This window comes from Nelumbo nucifera, chromosome 1, assembly GCF_055504915.1.
Source record: "Nelumbo nucifera cultivar China Antique chromosome 1, China Antique-T2T, whole genome shotgun sequence".
In the NCBI taxonomy this organism is placed as follows: Eukaryota; Viridiplantae; Streptophyta; class Magnoliopsida; order Proteales; family Nelumbonaceae; genus Nelumbo; species Nelumbo nucifera.
In genome coordinates, this window is record NC_142649.1 from 4,192,573 (window position 1) to 4,213,165 (window position 20,593).

At 39.0% G+C, this 20,593-nt stretch overlaps 2 protein-coding genes across 20 annotated transcripts in view; both read right to left on the reverse strand.

Moving 5' to 3' along the window:
- Nucleotides 1-12,661, reverse strand: part of LOC104605255 (proteinaceous RNase P 1, chloroplastic/mitochondrial-like) — a 78,531-nt gene extending 65,870 nt beyond the window's left edge. For 4 of the 8 annotated variants that reach the window (XM_088896291.1, XM_088896286.1, XM_088896289.1 and 1 more), the window contains exon 1: nucleotides 11,291-12,656. In XM_088896291.1, coding sequence (XP_088752417.1) covers nucleotides 11,291-12,427 — 1,137 coding nt within the window. In that variant the 5' untranslated portion in view covers nucleotides 12,428-12,656. Of the gene's footprint in view, nucleotides 1-11,290 lie in introns of all 8 variants that reach the window. The other 4 variants (XM_088896290.1, XM_010269940.3, XM_088896288.1 and 1 more) reach the window with 3 other exon arrangements.
- A 1,605-nt stretch (nucleotides 12,662-14,266) lies between these two features.
- Nucleotides 14,267-20,068, reverse strand: LOC104605254 (respiratory burst oxidase homolog protein F-like). Of its 12 annotated transcripts, none has more exons than XM_088886778.1 (7): nucleotides 19,648-20,068; nucleotides 19,453-19,548; nucleotides 18,367-18,466; nucleotides 17,390-17,546; nucleotides 14,918-14,977; nucleotides 14,756-14,829; nucleotides 14,267-14,663 (listed from the first exon to the last, which is right to left on the reverse strand). In XM_088886778.1, exons 1-4 carry the CDS (start codon nucleotides 19,661-19,663, stop codon nucleotides 17,396-17,398), a joined length of 363 nt encoding a protein of 120 aa, XP_088742904.1. In that variant the 5' UTR covers nucleotides 19,664-20,068; the 3' UTR covers nucleotides 14,267-14,663; nucleotides 14,756-14,829; nucleotides 14,918-14,977; nucleotides 17,390-17,395. The 12 variants fall into 12 exon arrangements, with proteins under 12 accessions (XP_088742904.1, XP_088742903.1, XP_088742900.1 ...); XM_088886777.1 differs by having other exon boundaries at nucleotides 14,918-15,026; XM_088886774.1 differs by having other exon boundaries at nucleotides 14,918-16,792; nucleotides 19,648-20,067.
- Between the last annotated feature and the right edge of the window lie 525 nt (nucleotides 20,069-20,593).

Genomic DNA, 20,593 nt, shown 5'->3' on the forward strand with positions numbered 1-20,593 from the left:
TTTTGATCCTAAGTCTCAATGGTCTTTTATATCCATGGATGTATCGTTTTTTGGGAGTCAATTGTTTCCTCGAGGAGAATGCTATACTTGAAGAGAAGCAAATTCAAACTTGGACGTCTCTCCTTATTCCTATTCCTACTTCTGTTCCCACTCCTACACAACCTTTTTTTATCAACAACACAAAGAAGAAATTTTATTGATTAGACGAATAATGAGGGTATTACAATGAGGAGTTGTGAAAGGACAGTCCGAAATAGGACTATCCCCCCAAAAATTACAAATGTGCCCAGTACATATTGTTTCTTTGAACCCCTTGCTTAGCTAAGTTGTCAACCAAGCTATTTGCAGATCTCCTAATCCATCTGATTTTTGGATATACAAATCCTTTGAGATTCATTTGAACCGCCTGAATTCATTTTTGAGTTGCCAAATCACCCCTTCACCTTTCCTCAGCCATCCAACTACAGTCCTAGAATCTCCTTCAACAATCAGCCTATTAATGCCCATTTCTTTTGCTTTTTCTACTCCAAAAACTGCTGCTAGAAATTCTGCTTTTACTGAATTCCCTTAAACAATTGGGCCAGAAAATAAGGCCCGAACAGCACCACTCTCATCGCTGATTACCCCTCCAATGCTTGAGGCCCCCGGGTTACCAATACTACTACCATCAAATTCAGCTTCATCCATCCCCTCCCAGGGGGGGTTACCAATACTACTACCATCAAATTCAGCTTCATCCGTCCCCTCCCAGGGGGGGCAAACCCCCAAAATTTTCTGCTTTCTAGAGGAAGAAACAGCAATGGCCCCCCAATTCTTGAAAAAAAAATCCTCCAACTTAAAAGTCCTTGAATAATGTTAGAGTTGAGGCAATTAGTAATAGCTAGATCTTCAGCTACGGAATACAGCTGAGGCAGTCAATAATAGCTAGATCTTCAGCTGAGGCAAAGTACAAGGCAATGGCACATAGAGTTTCAAGGTTGTTATGGCTCAGGTCACTTTTAGAGGAAATTGATATTGTATGATAAGCCTTTAATGTTGTACTATGATAATCAGGCTGCAAGTAGCATAGCTCACAATCCAGTTCAGCATGATAGGACAAAACATATTGAAGTAGACCGGCATTTTATAATAGCAAGAGTGACTTCCGAAGAAGTTTGTCTTCCTTTCATTGCCTTAGAGCAGCAATTAACAGATGTTCTGACCAAGGGTGTCCTTAAGGCAAAGTTACAGCACTATGTAAGCAAGTTGGACATGATTAATATCTATGCTCAGCTTGAGGGGGAGTGTAGAGATGATGGGCCGAATGGGCCATAGGATGCTATTATTTTATTTATTTCTGTCCATATTTTATTTCTGTAGTTAGTGGACCTTAGTTATGGGCCTATTTTATTTCTTTTATTACTATTTTTAGTGTTGGCTGCCCTATTAAGGGTATACATGTAGTTATGTCTCTTTTACAATGAAAGAATAAAAGATAATTGTGGGAGCTGGAGAGAGGTTTGATTTCTCTCTTTCTTCCTCTCCTTTCTTCCATCTTCTTTCTCCATTGTATTTTTTTTTATCAATAACAATGAACTTTTATTAATAAAGATTGAGATCTTCTTTCTCCATTGTTTCTCTTCCATCTTCAATCTTCTTCTTCTTCTCTTCTATTTTCTATTTTATTTTAGATTATTGCAGGTGGGATCTACATATGAGCTGGTCCTACATCATTCTAAGAATGAGAATTTTCAGAATTGATGCCAAACAGGGCCTAGGTTGCCCAATACTGATAGGAGAAAAACCGTTACAAATAAGATCCATGTCCTGGCATTCCCCTTTCAATAGCAACTTTGTTGAACTCTGTTCTGGCAAGACAATGAGCTACGCTGTTTGTTGTCCTTGGGACCCACTTGAATTAGGTATTCAGGTCCTCAGCCTTACACTGTATTTTGTTTGATAGGAAATAAGAGAGAGAAGGAAAGTTGAGGAAAATTTCTTAAGGAATTTTATGAAAATCTTTAAGAACTTTCCCTCAACTTTCTGTTTCTCTCTTATTTTTTATTAAACCAAATACGACCTTAGCTCTTACTTCTCTGAAGAATCTGAAGATCCATGGCTGATCTCAGTTAGCTGATAACCACTTGGCAGTCCCCTTCAACAGTTAATTCTTCCATCTAGATATAGAAGCCAATTGTAAGCCTTTAACTAGAGACAAGATCTCTGCTCTCACTGAGTTGCCAACACCCACCATCCCTGAGAAGCTGAGAAGAATGTTGCCAGTACCATCTCCAATAGTACCCCAAATACCAGAGGCTCCCAGATTGCCAACTCTGCATCGAGGAGCCTCTTGCTACAGGTTGCCAATGCTGCATCCAGGATCCTCCAGAGCCATCCCCTTCCCACTCTCTATTCTCTACAACTGCAATCTCCATAACCTCCCTCTATGACATGAAAGCATTGAGCTTTTGGTAACATGTTCAGCCATATAAAGCTTAACAAAACCCTAATCCATTGATACATTATAATCTTATAAAATTATTTTATCAATAACAATAGCAGAACAATTTTGTAATGCCAGTTGTGTTGTATGGAGCGGAGTGTTGGGCAGTTAACAAACAGCACGTCCAAAAAATGAGTGGTAGAAATGCAAAAGCAGTCTACAAAGGAACATAGGAGTAAGAAAGGGTGGTAAAACTAGAAAAGGCAGTTTCCTCAAAAATAAAAAATAAAAAAGGACAGGGTTAGAAATGAAGTCTACAAAGGAACATAGAAGTAAGCAAGGGGAGGGGTAAAATCTCTTAATCCTCCCCGAGAACAAAACATAGATTAGTAAAACATGTTTGGTCATGGGCCCAAGCCCAGCCCTCGTATAAAGCCCAAAGCCCGACCAAGAAGTTGGCAAGAAGATTTATTTATTTCTATTCAACAATATAACTGATTTATTTATATTAAATGACCTCAAAACCCAAAAATACTAAAGGATCTCACTACGACTTGAAAAATAAAAAGAGGAACAAAGAAATATATATACATGTATATATTATATTTTTATTATATAAGATATATTTTTAATTATATAAAATATTATTAGGTTGGGCTCGAGCTTGAACCTGGCTTTTTTTGAGAAAGCCCAGCCCGAAAAAAATGTTGGGCTTAGTGTTTTGGGCCCGAGCCCAAGCCCACGGGCCTAAAATCTTGTCCAAGCCCAACCATGAATAGGCTGGCCCAGCTCATCAGGTTACCCGCCCCATGAACAGGTCTACATAGGAGTAGCCCCAATAGGTGATAAAATGAGAGAAAGTAAATTGAAATGGTTTGGTTACATGCATAGAAAACCATCTACAAGACCTGTTAGAAAAAGCAATCTACTAGAAATTGAAGGGGCTAGAAGAGACAGGGGCAAACCAAAAGGGAATTGAGAGGAATTAATAAGAATTTATGTAAGCACCCATAATTTAACGAAGGATATGGCAGTAGGCAGAATGCAATGGCAAAACAGGATTCATGTGACCAGCCCCACATAGTTGGGACAGGGCTTAGACAATGATGATGATGACGAACAATAGCAGAATAATTTTACCATAAGAAAAGATAACAGAAAAAGTACATAAAAAGGGAGTGGCCAGATATCCACATATAATAAGCTCCTCCAAGCAGGAAGCGCAAATCCCCAATATAACTCTTCCCTAATAACCCCACTCATAGTAAATGAGTCAGCTAGGTCATTCTGTGATGGTTCTTGAAGAAATTCACAGAGTTTCATTTACTGCTATTATTTTTTTATCAGCAAAAAGATTAATTTTATTAATGGGTGGTAAAATTTGCAACAATCTTGGCCAATGGGTCCTCATCTCCCATATGTGGGGTTGGTAATGTTGACATGGCTTCTATGCCCTTATCATCTGTTTTATATGTCCATAAGTTTCCATTCAATCTTACGTCTGTTAGTAAAATAACCAAAGCTCTTAACTGTTCTGTTACCTTCTTTCCTTCCACTTGTGTTTTTCAGGATCTCAAGACGGGGAAGAAGATTGGTGGGGGGCATGAAGCTGGTGGACTATATTATCTTGACGGTGGTGGATCTTCAATTGCTCTTCAGACTTCACTTACTCCTCTACAATGGCATTACCGACTGGGACATCCATGTCTCAAGGCTCTCAAGATTTTGGTCCTGTCATTGAGTCATTTGTCAGTTTTGCAATGTGAGTCATGTCAGTTTGAGAAACATCGTCGTGTGTCCTTCAGTCCAAGAGTTGAGAGTCGTATGTTGAGTCCTTTTTCTTTGGTTCATTCAGATGTTTGGGGTCCAATCAAAATAGAGTCTTATAATGGGTACAAGTATTTTGTCTCCTTTATTGATGATTGTTCAAGAATGACATGGATTTACTTAATGAAAGAAAGAAGTGAATTGTTTTCCATTTTTCAAAAATTCCATGCTGAAATACGCACACAATTTGGTGTTCCAATCAAAATTCTCCGTTCAAATAATGGTCGTGAATACTTTCTTACTTCATTTCAACAGTATTTAGAACAACATGGCGTTATTCATCAGACATCATGTGCATACACCCCTCAACAAAATGGGGTAGCTGAACGGAAGAACCGTCAGCTTCTTGAAACTGCTCGATCTATTCTTCACCACATGAATGTTCCTAAACGTTTTTGGAGTGATGCTGTACTCACTGCATGTTTTCTCATTAATCGGATGCCCTCCTTCATCCTTCATGGTCGGTCCCCCTTCTCTATCTTGTTTCCCACTTTATCTCCATTCCCATTAATTCCTCGTGTCTTTGGTTGCGTGTGCTTTGTCCACAATCTGAGCCCTGGAATAGACAAGCTAGATGCACGCTCAATTAAATGTGTCTTCCTTGGCTACTCACGGACTCAAAAAGGGTACAAGTGTAATAATCCCATTACCCGGAAGTGCTATGTCTGCCCTGATGTCACATTTTTTGAGTCAGTCCCCTTCTTCTCAAGTCCTGAAGCGCCTTCGTCTCCACCCGCACTTCCTCTTCCTCTCCCTGTCAGTGATCCAGTTCCAGATGCTGTTGTTGGAGTAGACTCATCACCTCATCCCGTGCAGATCACCCCCGAACGTCCACCAATCCGGCAAGTTTATACACGTCGAACGACACCGGCCCCTCCTCCAGCTTCTACCTCATCTACAGATCCTCTCATGGCTCCTATTGTTGAACCTTCAGACCTTGACCTACCCATTGCCTTACGGAAAGGTAAACACAGTTCTACCCTCCATCCCATTTCCAATTTTGTTTCATTATCTCGTCTTTCTACATCACATCGCCAGTTTGTTTCCCTTTTATCCTCTATTTCCATACCTAACAATGTTCAAGAAGCTCTCAGTTCACCTGATTGGCGGCGGGCAATGGAGGAGGAACTTTCTGCTCTTCAACATACTCAAACGTGGGAACTTACTATTCTCCCACCTGGTAAGCATGTTGTGGGATGTAAATGAGTTTATACTGTGAAATACTTGCCAGATGGTAGTGTGGAGCGTCTGAAGGCTAGACTTGTTGCTAAAGGTTACTCACAGTTGTATGGAGTGGACTACATGGAGACATTCTCTCCGGTGGCTAAGATTGGTTCTGTTCGTGTACTAATTTCCCTGGCAGTTATGTATGATTGGCCTCTGTTTCAGCTTGATATAAAGAATGCCTTTCTCCATGGTGATCTTGTGGAGGAGGTATATATGGAGCAACCACCTGGGTTTGTTGCTCAAGGGGAGGATGGTAAGGTATGCAGATTGAAGAAGGCAATTTATGGGCTGAAACAATCGCCGCATGCTTGGTTTGGGAAGTTCAGTGAAGTGGTGAAGAGTTTTGGAATGAAGCAGTGCCAGGTAGATCACTCAGTGTTCAGCTATGACTCAGAAGCTGGGAAGATTCTATTAGTGGTCTATGTGGAGGATATTGTCACTACTGGCAGTGATAAATTGGGGATTGGCAAATTAAAGGTATTTCTGCAAAATCATTTCCAAACAAAAGATGTTGGAACATTGTGACTCAGAAGCTGGGAAGATTCTATTAGTGGTCTATGTGAATGATATTGTCATTACTGGCAGTGATAAATTGAGGATTGGCAAATTAAAGGTATTTCTGCAAAATCATTTCCAAACAAAAGATCTCGGAACATTGATATATTTCTTGGGAATAGAAGTTGCCAGGTCAAAACAAGGTGTAAATCTGTGCCAAAGAAAATATGTTCTTGATCTATTGAAAGAAACAGGACTGTTAGGTGCAAAACCGGCTGAGACCCCTATGGAACCAAATGTTAAGTTGAGCAGTGATACAGGAGAAGTATTTGAAGATCCTGGAAGGTATAAACGACTAGTGGGGAAGCTGAACTATCTGACTATCACGAGACCCGACATATCCTTTGCAGTCAGTGTGGTGAGTCAATTCATGCAGAACCCTCGTATACCTCACTGGGATGCAATTCTTAGAATTGTGAGGTATCTGAAAGGAGCTCCAGGCCGTGGACTATTGTATAAACCAGGAGGAAAACTTGAAGTAGTGGGGTATACAGATGCAGACTGGGCAGGCTCAGTGAATGATAGAAGATCTACTACAAGCTATTGCATATTTCTTGGAGGAAATCTTGTGACGTGGAAGAGTAAAAAGCAGACGGTTGTGGCCAGAAGTAGTGCTGAAGCTGAGTATAAGGCCATGGCACATACTACCTGTGAGTTAGTGTGGTTGAGGAATCTTCTACAAGAAATTGGGTTTCACATGGATAAACCTATGAGACTATATTGTGACAACCAAGCTGCACTCCATATCTCATCCAATCCTGTATTTCATGAGAGAACAAAGCACATAAAGGTTGATTGCCACTTTGTGAGGGAGAAGGTCCTTGCTGGAGAGATAAACACAGAACATGTGGGCTCGAATGATCAATGGGCAGATTTGTTTACAAAAGCTCTAAACTCAGGGAAAGTGAACCATCTATGTAACAAGCTGGGATTATATAACATATATTCTCCAGCTTGAGGGGGAGTGTTAGAGTGAGCCGAATAGGGGTAGTTTAGTAATCTCATGTCAGTTAAGTACTTTGCTTATGTGGCTGTTTTATTAGAGTACTCTGCCCCACAGTTAAGTGAGGGCAGTTTAGTCTTTGTAAGTGTAATTAGAACCTAATAAACATAAGGGGGTCGACTGAATGGGAGACTAATAAGTTTCGACTAAACCCTCCTGTTCTCTCTTTCTCTTGTCTTCTTCCTCATCTTCTTCTTCCTTCTTCACTGGTTCGGATTACTGTAGCTGCTCCAAAACAGAAAGAATACTTGCATACCTGAAGAAGCACCCCAACAGAGATATTCTTTTCTCAGACCATGAAATTTTGATATACAGGTGCGGATTGGGCAGGTTGTTTAGATGATAGGAGATCTACATCAGGGGTATGTACCTTTGTGGGTGGAAACCTGAATTCATGGAAGAGTAAAAAAACAGACAGTTGTGGCTAGATCAAGTGCAAAGGCTGAATATAGATCCATGGCTCATGGTGTTTCAGAACTACCTTTGGTTAGATCCCTACTGAGTGAGATTGGGATAAAAGTAGAGGAACCTATGATGTTATACTATGACAACCAAGCTGCAATCAATATTGCCCATAATCCAATTCAGCATGACAAGACAAAACACATTGAAGTTGATAGGCACTTCATAAGAGAGAGGGTAACAACTAGAGAAGTTTGCTTGCCTTATGTCTCTTTTTTTTTTATCAATAACACTTTCATTAATTCATCAGTAGAAAATTTACAAGCGGAAGACAAACACACATATCTTCCAAGAGTCACAAAGAACTTCAAGAAAGGAAAAAAGAAAATACAAAGATACAAAGACACTAACGTTACAGCTTAGCCCAAAACAAAGAATCCCTTTATGCCCCTTGTTTTGCTAAACCGTCAGCTAGGGAATTAGCTGATCTTTTAGTCCAACATGTCTTAACTTCCATCTCCCGCACCAGTCATTTGAATTTCCTCTTCTCATTATTATACTTCCATAAATCATTTTGATCTTTAGTCAGCCACCCTATCACCACCTCTGAATCCCCTTCAATTATAAGTTTCTTGATGTTCAATTCCTTAGCTTTCCGGACTCCTTCCATAACTGCACATATCTCAGCTCTAAGGGAGTCACCCACTCCAATTGGGCCTGAGAACATAGCAGAGATGACCCCATTTTCATCCCTAAAAACACCCCCGATCCCCGATTGTCCCGAGTTTCCCCTACTACATCCATCAAAGTTTAATTTCAAGAATCCACTAGGTGAGGGGGTCCAAGCCACACTCATTACTACATCCATCTCTTCAGAATTGCAGTTGGCTGATGTCCTCACTAAAGGAGTTGCGAAGAACAAGCTTGAACATGACCTACGCAAATTGAGAATGTGTGACATTTACTCCCAACTTGAGGGGGAGTGTTGAGAATTTAATCAGTTTTGTGCAGATTTAGCAGTAATATTTTACATGTTTAATGTTTAGATGGGAAGTGGGGACCACAGCACTCTTGTTGGGCCCTTTGTTGATTGCCTTTTTAGTGTTTTATGCAGTTTTAGATGCTTGCCGCCATATAAGGGCATATTTGTCATTGTACTCCACTTTATATTTTTAATATAAATACTAGTGAAGGAGGCGGCCAAATTAAGAGCTCTCTTTTCTCTCTCAAACCTCTTCCTCTTCTTCTTCTTCTCTCTTCTCTTCTTCAAGAAAACATCTTTTCTTTCACAGATTTTTAATTCAGCAAGATTTCTACTGAAGTGATCCGAGAAATAACCACTTTTGTATCTCCCTCAACTTCTAGATTTCTAAAATTGGATTGCGTAGCAAGTTTTAGGCCTTGTAAAAGTGCCATCAGTTCAGCCTTTAATAAGTCCCCTTCTCCTATAGGTCCTGAGTACATAGCCAGTACTGCACTTGAGGAGTCTCTAAACTCACCACCAATACTTGCCATCCCTGAGTTTCCCATAGAGCTCCCATCAAAATTTAACTTTATCTTATCCCTTGTTGGTGGCTTCCATTCCATCATCTCTCTTTCCTTTTCTTTAGAGGAGTGTAACACCTCATTCCAAGCCCTTATATATCAGTCACTGTAAAACATTGGAAGGTGTCAAGAGTTTTTTACCCAATGAGCCACTTTTATTTTATTATGTCGACCTAGTCCTCCTTTGACCTGAGCTTCTCATTAAATATTCTTGCATTCTTCTCCTCCCAAATGGTCCACAACATAACAGCTTTAATTGTCTTCCATATTGTTCTCCCTCTTTTTGTTGGCTGTCTTAGGAAATTTGGACCAAAGAGACTCACTACAGCCTGGTGAATTATCCACTTGCAACCAAAAAGAAACAAAAAGGATAAGAGATTAGTAAATGGGGTAAGGATTCACCATTTTCAAAACAAAGAAAACACACATGTGGGGAAAGACATTTATTCAGCCTCCTGTTTTGAAGCATATCACATGCGTTCACCTTTCCAAGAAAAACCTCTTAGCATAGTGCTTGAACTTTGGGTGGTATGGGCTTACTCCAAATCTCTTTCACTAGGAAATTTTTTGCAAAAGTTAATTGAAAAAAGAGGAACAAGTAAAAATACCATCGGGGGAGGTAGTCCAGACTCTAGTGTCCTCCACAGTTTGAACCAAGAAAGCAAACTTGAGTTTATCTAACAACTGAATAAGGGTCTCACACTCATTATCTCTCAGCCCCCTTCTAAAATCAAAATCCCACCTTACAGCCGAAGAAGAGAAGGTGAAAATCTCGAGATTGGTTGACACCTTTAGTCAAACACTGAATAAAGGCCCAGGAAAAGGGAACTAAGAGAAATATCAACCAACCAAATGTCTTCCCAAAAAAGAATCCTTGAGCCACACCCCCACATCAAAGCTAATAAAATTAATAGACTGGGTATAGCTTTTGGGTTGCTTTCCAAGGAGAACTTGAAGTTGAAGAAAGGGCCATCTTTGCATCCCAGCCATTGTTCATCATCCCATGAATGCTTTCAATGACCTTATGCCACATCCTATCTCTTTCCAATGGAAACCTCCAGAGCCACTTACCTAGTAAAGAGGTATTCCTAAGAATCAGGTTCCCTGTACCTAGTCCTCCCTTCTCCTTCGTTTTACTAACTTGTCCCACTTCACTAGATGGTCCCTCTTCTCATCCCCAAACTCCCACAAAAAAAATTCCCCATAAGCTTTTCCAGATAACCTGCTATCCTAGATGGTATTCTAAAGGTGGACAGGAAATAAATTGGGAGGTTGGCTACAGCATCGGTCACAATGAACAGAATCAAACATGGTGTCCTCTCTCCTCTCTCCATGCAGACCCAAGCCTTTTTCTATCTAAAACCCCATGGAAAAGAATGCAATATTCAAGCACTTCAGAAGTCCCCATCTCATAAAATAAGCCTCTTTTCCACTTTAACTCCCAAACTTTTGCTTTCAGAATGATAAAAACCATTCTAAAATTTGGGCTTATTGACCGCGTAAAGAAAAAGGGAAGAGCATTTAGTACCTTGTTGCCTGCCCTTGAGAAATATAGAAATTTAATGAAGTTCTTCTAATTAAGCTCCCATAAAGAGGTATTTTATCATATCGATATCTAGTTAGTGTAATATTATAGGATGCATTTAGCATGCTTCCACAGAATTAATTGTGATAAATCTTGTGATTTTAAGAATCACTTTTAAGTTTGGGTTTATGAAAATTGCCGGATCTAATTCTTTTTCTGGGCTCAAAACTCATCCTAAGAAATGAATCTTTGAAGCTACAAAGTTTAGCCTCAAAAACAGATTCATTTTGTGTCGGAACTCAGTTCAAATAGCCATCAACATTTTACATTATTTCTTCTCAGAAATTGCAAGCCTGTATCACAAAGAAATTTCCTATGAACCACAGAAACATGGGAGACATGAGGTATCAGCAGGAAAAAACAATAATAATCAGTTAATAAAGGAATCGCCTAAACTTACAAAAACCAATAACTACGTCCACAAGATCACCTCTGACAATTCTTACTTCTTAGAGCATTTAAAAATGAGTTTAAAATTATTCAATTTTGAGATTGTTTGTTGTAAAAGACTAAAACATAATCATGTTCTTTCCAATTAGACCATTTCAAACTTTCAGTCACATGATCAGAAGAAAAAAAAGGAAAAAAAAAAAAAACAAGTTCAAGCGTAATAACCTATGAAATTCAATAAATCAAAACAAACCAAGTCCTCCAAATCGTCAAAATTAGGAAAGACAAACACAAAAAAAAAAAAATGTAAAATAAAAATGAAGATAGTAATTACCCGGAAATTGTTGAAATCACCCTTGACCTCTCTCCGGCAAGCCAAGCTGGACAACGAGCTAGCAAAGTTCTCAGTCTCCGATAGATCAATATCGATACAAACGAGTTTCTCCCCACAACAACGACAAATACCTCTATCATTAACATCAGTCCTCACGACTCTCCATTTTCCCTTCCCCAGCCACCCTTCCCCATGCCACCCACCTCCGCCCCTCACGACCCCTTCCTTCACCCTGGCCACATCCCAATTCTCTTTCCCAACCCCTGCAGCAGCATTGGACTTAAACCAGCTCTCCACAATTTCAGCTGTCGATTCAGATACCTGCCTCACAGTAGCTCTCAACCGATGAAGCATCTCATACACCTTATCTCCTCTCCCTGCATCGGCACTAAGCCGTAACAACGCAGCAAGCTCTGGCTCCTCCAATGTGACACCAGACGCCACCATGTGGGCATCAACCTCATAAGCCTTATCAGCCTCCCCCATCTTACAGAACCCAAACAGCGCCGGCAGATACGACCTTAACTTCGGCGAGATACCAAAACTTCTCATCTTCTTAACCAGATCAAAAGCCATTTCTGGGTCTTCCTTTGCAACCGCCAATCTCGCTACACTAGTAAATGTTGCTTCGTTTGAAGCAATTCCATCAATACCCATTTGCTGAAAAATCTCAAAACCCCTTCTCAGTCCCAAATTCGAGCTGTCATCATCGTTCCTGCCACCCCTCGATTCAACCGAAGAAGAACAAAGGTAGAGAAGAACATTATAGTGGCGCTGATGAAGTGGTATTCCCTTACTCCGAGCATCATCGTAAAGGCGAAGTGCTTCAACAAGATCACCACTCACTGAGCACAAGTCGAGCTTGAATCGAAGCAAGCCTCCGGGGGACTGTAGACACGCCTTCTTCAGTATCTTGTCGGGGATCGTCCGCGCTTGGCTAGATTTAACCACTGTGTTGGTAGCTGTCGGAGAAACATCTTTGGGTACTGTTGCAGAGAAGACCGAAGTAGATAAATGGGTTTTCTTAGTCATGGAAAAGCTGTTGTTTCTGCTCATGATGATGGATTTGAGAGAAAGGAGAAGCGGGTAGTAAAATCGATTCCAGGTTCTTGAATACATAACATCTTTCACCTTCATTTTGAGAAGCCGCCGGTTATGCCAAGAAATCAACTGGCTCGATAAGGAACAGAAAGAAGCCAAATTGTTGAAACAAGCAGTTATCACAGACTCACTGCAGGAGCGTCCGAAGAAAAACGGTGGACTGTGGTAAGGTGGTGCTGTAGTGCACTTACAGAAGCAAAAGTGCCTACTGGTTCCACACCTCCCTCGCTGTAGTGTGTGTTCGTAATCTCTTGTCAGTGTGGTGTTCGTAATTTTTGGGCTCTGCTCCTTATTAAGCGCACCTCACACGGAACTCACTGCCTCATTCTAAATACGGGAACAATATTCAAAAATTTTGTTCGAAACTTTATTCAATTAAAAATCGAGTTGAATATTTTAAAATTTTAAAAATTGAATTAAAAAAATGAAAATCGAACTAAAACCAAATTAGAGGAAAACTGAAATAACCCCAACCAAGACTTTTGGTTCGGTTTTCGATTAAAACCGAATTTCAAAAATATATATACTATTATATATATCATAACATATATATTAATATATATACAAAATATATTATATATTAAATATAATATGTTATATATTATATTTTACATGCAAAGTTCAGTCAATTCGATTTTTTTAGTTAACCAATTTTCTAATTATAAAAACCGAAAATAAAAATATTTAAAAATTGAAAAAACCGTTGACCAAAAACCAAAATAACCGACTGAAAAAATCGAAACAAAAATTTGGTTTTTCAGTTTTAACCGTATAACGCTCACCCCTAGTGGTCGGGACCGTTATACCATCCATGTGGATGAAGTCGTCGGTGGTCGAGTTTCAGCCAAATAGGGGTTTTTTTTTAATACAGGCTACCCACCGGCTCTTCATTAATATCTAATGAGATCATCGACCACCGGTGATCATTTATGTTTGGCCCCCAAGTGACCGGAAGGCTCATACCATGGTGTTTATCAAGCTGCCGGTGGTTGAGTTTCAACCTGATAGGGGATGTGATAGGGGGATGTGTTTTTTTTTTTTTTTTTTAATACAGGCGACCACCGGCTCTTCATTAATATCTGATGAGATCACCGACCACTGACAATCATTTACGATTGGCCGCCGGTGACCGGGAGGCTCATGCGATGGTGTTTATGAAGTCCTTGATGGTCAACTTTCAGCTGTGATCACAACCCAACATTCATATTAATATTACTGATTTATAATCATTAATATTAATATTAAAATTTCTGATGTCAGTAGTATTAATTACTTATATCAGTGAATTTAATATTATAATTATCATATAAATATTATTATTAGCATTACTAATATTAAATTCAGTAATATTAATATTATAATTATTTCTATTATTAAGGGTTTTAAACCATCATTGGTTTAATTATTTACTGATAATTAATAACGATCTTAATAATAATTATTTAATATTCATATGAATTAATAATAATAATTAAATGATAATTATATCAATAATGCTAATTATTAATATTATTATTCTTAGTTAATAATTATTAATATATTATTAACATTTCTGATTTTATAATCATTAACACTAGCGAGGTGGCCCCTGCTTTGCAGGGGCTAATGACAGGATAATGACCTCCGGATGCTTTAATGCTTTATATTCAAAATAAATACTTAGAATTGGTTTTGTCAAGAGCTAGAAAATAAATGCTTTATATTCAAAATTTCAAATAAGAAGAAATAAAAAATCAAAATCACAATGTGTTGGTGTTTGTCCTCTAATAATTGAACGAAGAAATGCTATATTCCCTTCCATTACAATCACCTTAAAATGTTCGTAACTTTGTATAATTGAAGTCTTCCACCCTTAATCTTCACAAAAAAGAATGGTTTGTAGAATTGAACCCATTTTTGTTTCATAACTATACTTCACAAAATATCTCAAAACAAAGAAATAAAGTACATGAAAATATTAACTGATGATGAACAGGAAATTAGCACATGGTTTGGGAAAAATAAGAAATTGCCTAAAAAATAACATCAATTGTTTATCACATACTATTTGCAGTGTAGACTAAAAAATTGATCACATATTTTAGGAGGTCTCTCTGAATTCTTAATGGGGCTCCTCCTATCTATAACTTTATAATGCCAAGCCGTCAACACTTTTACACAAACCATGTGCATTTGATGACATGATAGAACCTGTAGTCAGAAAGAATTTGATTACAGCTAGTCTGCCAAGCTTCTCTGCCAGTACAACAAATGGTGCAAGCTCCGATAGAACCTGTAGTCAGAAAGAATTTGTCAGATATATGCTCCTCATAACACAAGACTCTAGAAATGAAAAGGCTATCAAGTCCTAGTCCTTCTGTGAACCTGTTGTCAGAAAGAATTTGCACCAGCTTGCTGTCTTTTGGAGGTGGTTCTTCTGTGAAGACATCAAGTGCCGCCTGCATCAAATAGAAACAAATCATCCAATGTTCATTCTGCAGTTTAACAAATAAAGAAAAAAAATCTTGAGAATGGACCAAGAAGAACCTGAGCAACAATTCCACCCTCCAGTGCTCTCACAAGGGCTTCTTCATCAATCACACCACCCTGAGCAACATTGACAATGCAAACTCCTTTCTTCATCTTTGCTATCTGTCTGCACTCCTATGTTTATTGTTCTTTGTAATCTTCTGGGCACAAACATATTTTTAATATGTAGATATTTTTAGTATGCATTGAAGTCTTCTTCTACTTGAGGACTGGTCCTTCTGGTCTAGATATGTTCTTGTCTATTTTCTTTGTTTCTGTTTTCTAATATAAGTATTATTGGCTCTATTACCTATAAAAAAGATGCAAACTGAACTAAACAATAAAAATAATTTATAGATAAATATATTAAATTTATAAAGTTACAATCATGATCTTAGTCTAAGAACCTTAGTTTTGCAGTTGTTATCACAGACTGTAGAAAAAGATCCTCTCTAGTGTTATGTTATGTAGATGGGATTATGGGAACTACTATTTCTTCATTCAAGAATTAGGATCTGTCTCATTTTCTTTAACAGAATCTGGCATCTGTAATTATGCATGCCATTTTTGTGGTTTGCCACTACCTGATAACCATACATATGGCGATTCTTTACCTTTATTTACTAATTGAAAAGGAAGGAGAAATAATTCACCTACATTTAGTTATTAACAATTTTATCTGCTTGTTGTAGGGGACCTTTGTCAAAAAGATGATAACACTATACTCAATGGGTTGCTTCTTGCTAGATGTATCTTGCATGGATGATTCTCTTAATGAGATCTTGCTAGCTTGGGGTGATGATGGAGGGAGTTTTCTTTCTATAACTTGTAGCAAGGATGAAGACCTCTTTCTTAAACTGAGCAATCATGGCTGGGTGACTGTTTTTAAATGTGAGCACTCAATATTCAAGCTATGAAATTGAAGGTTTATGCCAAGTCTTAAGTAAATTTATACAAGGAACTGCCATTTGCTTTGATATGGGAGATTTATTGGCCCAAATCTCAACCACACCAGCAAAACCTAGATTGGTAACTTAAGCATCCCAGGTTGGGTTTAGGGCCAACTGAAGCCCACCCCCCTCATTAATTAAAATTTACAAGAAATATACAATTTTGAAGAATTCCCCCCTCCCCCTCAATATTAAAAAAAAAAAAACAAAACAGCTAAACCCGATGGAGCATAGCAACTGCTATCTCCCCCAATACAATTTTTTACAATTCAGCCCAAAAAACTTGGTTTCTATTAACCCCTTGCTTAGCTAGCATACCAGCCATTCCATTTGCCATTCCTATTAACTCATTGAACCTTTATTTGTAGATTCCTAGTCAACCACTTGAGCTTCTTCATCAGATTTCTGTATGCCCAAATAACTTGTCCCCATCCAGTAACCAACTTATTACCACATTTGAATCACCTTCTATAATTTGATTAGACACATCCATTTCCACAGACTTCTACACTCCAAACCGCCATAATTTCAGCTCTTATTGAATCCCCATTAGCAATTGGACCTGAAAACATTGCAACTACATTTCCCTCATTTCTGAAAACACCCCTATTTTGGAAGGCCTTGTATTTTCAACACTGCTGTCATCACAGCTCAATTTTAGGAAGCCCCTGCTCAGTCCTGTCCATGCACATATCTCCCTCCTCTATTTTGAAGATGACCTACTACCGCAGCCCAATTTCTTATGTAAAACACAGAGAATGGTAAAAACAGCTCCAGAGATTTTAGCCAGGAAGCTGTCCTACAAGTGAAACATCTCCACATAAGTCCGCAACACTGCTTCCCTTGCACATCACCACATAATTCTTCCCCTTCTTTTTGGCCATCCACACAAGTAGGAGTATTACACTTGCACCCGAAAAGAGAAAAGAGCCTTTCCCAAATACTAAGAGCAATACATGAGATTAGTAAGTGTAACAAAGACTTTTTTTATAATAAAAGAAAAGATTTCATGAAAAGAAAAAAAAAAAAATTATTACAAACTGGTCAGGTGTTAAGGCAACACCTAGAAACATCACAAGATAGGGGGAAAAAACAGAACAAATCCAAAATACAAAACTATAACCCCAACACTTCCCTGAGCCTGTCCCCATCATTTTCTATTTTGGACTTGTGTGAATTCAGGCCACACCAAAACCCAGTCTGAGACAGCTAGTGAACTAGGGTAAACAAGATTCACTGTTTTCAGTTAGAAGAAAATAAGAAGAGAGAAGAGGGAGAAGAGAGGAGGAAAAAAAACGAAGAAAGAGTTGAGAGAACCAAAAGTTCTGGCTGGAGGCACTAGATTTTGTCTATATAGATTAGGGTAACCGTACAAAATAAAAGAGGGGAAAAAGATATAAATGCCCTTACGACATATAGTACGCATTACATCACTTCCCCTGAAGTTGGGGCATAGATGTCAATCATCCCTAACTTGTCACAAAGATCATAATGTCACAGAAGATATTGAATTCAATGCAGGTTAGAATATGTTACATACTTTTTCTTAGTTGTTAAGAAGACCACTTCTCCCAGCAACAGGTGGCTCACAAACTTCTGAAAATACCCTCTTGATCTCTTTTGTCCAGTTACCTAACTGTCGGATGTGGATGCTCAAGTAATCATCATCAGGAGCTGATGTAATTGAAAACGGGTGCCTGTAGTATGAAAATCAATGTTGGCAATATCTTAACAGCATAACATGCAAATTATTCACATAGAAAGACATCTACACCAAATATTATCAAATAATTATATGTCAAAGTTTAGAAACAATATTGAGTAGTACTAAAATGATTTCTGGGTTGGGTTGAAGTGTTACTGATATCTGAGAGAAGATCGTGACCATTAAATAAGAACCAGTGACCAAAGGTTGGGAAAATTCCAAAAGTTTTCTGCATAGTGAGGTTTTTCTTTCTCCTTCTTTTGAACTCCCCCCCCCCCCTTTTAATTCTCCTGGAGGGGAAGTGGGCTAGCGGTTATCAAATTTGTTTTGTGAAGATGGACTTGAAACTCTAAAACCCAACTCTGAATTGCTAAGTAAGGGTCTCTATTAGTGACTAAGCATTTCAACTTGAGAACCTATATGTACATACGAGTTAATAATCTTGTTTAAATAAACCAGTGCAGTTGCAATATCAAATACTTTATATGCTCTTATGTTGAAAAAATAAGGTGGGGTTTAGCCAAGATCACAACCAGCTAAGTTCATCACAAAAATATCATTAGAATTCCATATGTTGTTCAGCATCCCTATTACATTCTAAAATCTCATTAGGAAAAGAATAAGCAAGAATTCAATAAATTTAACCATTACAGTTGCATCAAGAAAATAAATTAGTAAAAACAAACCAGTGCTTTTGCAAAATAAAAGATATTCAAAAGACTCGAATATGAAATAGCTTGGATACCAAAACAGATATGCAGTGTCTATATTAATTGATATGTGCAAAATAAGTGATACTGTTGCAAAGTTACCACTCAAATGGAGACACAGCCGGGCATTGGACGAACACGTACTGGCCACTTTTATACTGGAATTGGGCAGGCTTGGACATTTGCAAAGCGAGAACATTACCTGGATAAATAGTAACCTGAAAATTTTAATTAAAAATCAAATGGGTCAAATAATTGCTTTGAAAAATAAAAATATAATAAAAAGCAACGTAAAGGCAGTCAACAAAGGCATGTCCCAACGGGTGCCTGCCCATAGCATCAATCAACAGCAGGGATCTTGCTTATACATAATGCTCCCCAAATATTAGGAATATACTTGGCCAAAGATGATAGAATAGGTTGAATTGGCTAATGGCCCTTTTTGGAACTAAGGTTTACCGAGGTATGCACTGCCAAGGCAGTACCGATTGCACACCTCGGTTGCTAATATTTGGGAATATTGCATTCAGCCAAGCAACCCACTTGCGTGAAACAAAGTGTAAGTCACAATTGCACAAACACTGGTAAGCGATGATGGCCCTACGTGAGAGTTCTAACAGGTATTAAGTGATCTTCAGGTTCAACTTGGAAAAGTAGATCCTAGATCCATGTGAGCAACTGATTCAAATAGAGGTACAGTCAAGGGTGGATATAATGCATAATCAATAAGTATCTTTAAAATTTCAGAATTATTAAATATGACCCCAAGTCCCCAACCTCTAGTAACTGCGTAGTCTATGTCAATCACTAGGAAAAGATAGTCACATTAGTATTTCCACCCATCAAAAGAAAAGCCAATATAAGATACTTTATCAAGCTAGACCTTTTTATAATCTTGAGATTTAGAAGTCTACAGTGATTTTTATCATTTATATTGTTATAAGAACAATGAAATTGTTTCTTTCTTCACTTTTTTTTCTTACGAATTGCAGAAGCATTCACACTGACAACCACCAAAGTATATAGATCATATCACTCAGTAGCCCTAGAACAGGGGTAGCACTTCTCATTCTGAATTTGGACCAGTGCCTCAAAGTCTCAAACACTTGGCACACATTCAGATAGCTCTGAATTGGGCCCACTTTCGAGACCCTGGCAAACTAATATGCTATCAGGATAAGTGATTACCTTCGGTAGACGAACAGAGTAAAAGCCAGAGCGGAAGAATCGCAGGGTCCTCTCTCCCGCATAATGCAAAACAGGAACAGCTAGATACATCCACGCCTGCAAGTTTTACAAACAAACACAACTCAAAAGTTAAACCACCAACTAAAGTGCATATTACCAAAGAAACCAGTAATGAAATGTTAATTTAGCGATTACTGTCTTGAGGTATCATTTGTGGGCGAGGTAGAGAAAGGTGCCGTGAACGACAAGCAATATGTAGACAATGGCAAGAAGGTGGTGCGAATACCAGAATGCATTGAAGCCGGTGAGGATTGATCCTTCTGGTCTATATATGTTCTGGTCTTTTTTCTCTGCTGTTGTTTTCTAATATAAGTATTATTGGCTCTATTACCTTAAGGCAGCCAACTGACGATTAAGGCGTCACAGAGTGAGATCTTGGTGCAGAGCTCGTCCTGGGTCAAGTTATAAGAGTAGTCAACGCGAAAGGCGGAGGAGAGAGGAAGGAATGGATAGCACATCGAGAGGGAGAAGAAGATTGGTGTTTGACCTGCTGTAAGGCGGAGTAAAGAGGAGGAATGGATATCACATCTGATGTAACCGTTTCTGGTCACGTACCAATTTTTTATTTTTTGGCTAAGTACCTCGTCATTTGACCTGCTCCCAGGAGAGGATGGTGGAGTTCCCTGGTGGTGAATTGCCTAGGGGAGAGCTATGCCGAGCTCCCTGATGGTGAACTGCCCGGGGGAGAGCTATGTCGAGCTCCCTGATGGTGAACTGCCCGGGGGAGAGCTATGCTGAGCTCCCTGGTGGTGAGCTACCTTGGTGGACTCGTCATTTGACCTGCTCCTATGCGGCCTGTAACTCAGAGGATGGTGGAACTCCCTGGTGTAGCGCGACCCGACTGCCCTCTGCATGAGGTGATCTCCTCTCCTCTGTAGGCGACGGGAGCTGAGGGACCTGCGAGAACTCCATTTTTTCCTCCTCTTTGTAGGCGGCGGGAGCTGAGGAACCTGCAAGAACTCCATCTTTCCTCCTCTTTGTAGGCGGCGGGAGCTTGAGGAACCTGCGAGAACTCCATCTTTCCTCCTCTTTGTAGGCGGCGAGAGCTTGAGAAACCTGCGAGAACTGAACTAGGGGGCCC

Coding starts and splice junctions, on each gene's coding strand:
- LOC104605254 (XM_088886778.1), bottom strand. Junction 18,467..19,452: donor ACTCTGTTCGTCTACCGAAG/GTAATCACTTAT, acceptor CTATTTATCCAG/GTAATGTTCTCGCTTTGCAA. Junction 17,547..18,366: donor GCTGTGTCTCCATTTGAGTG/GTAACTTTGCAA, acceptor TTCATACTACAG/GCACCCGTTTTCAATTACAT.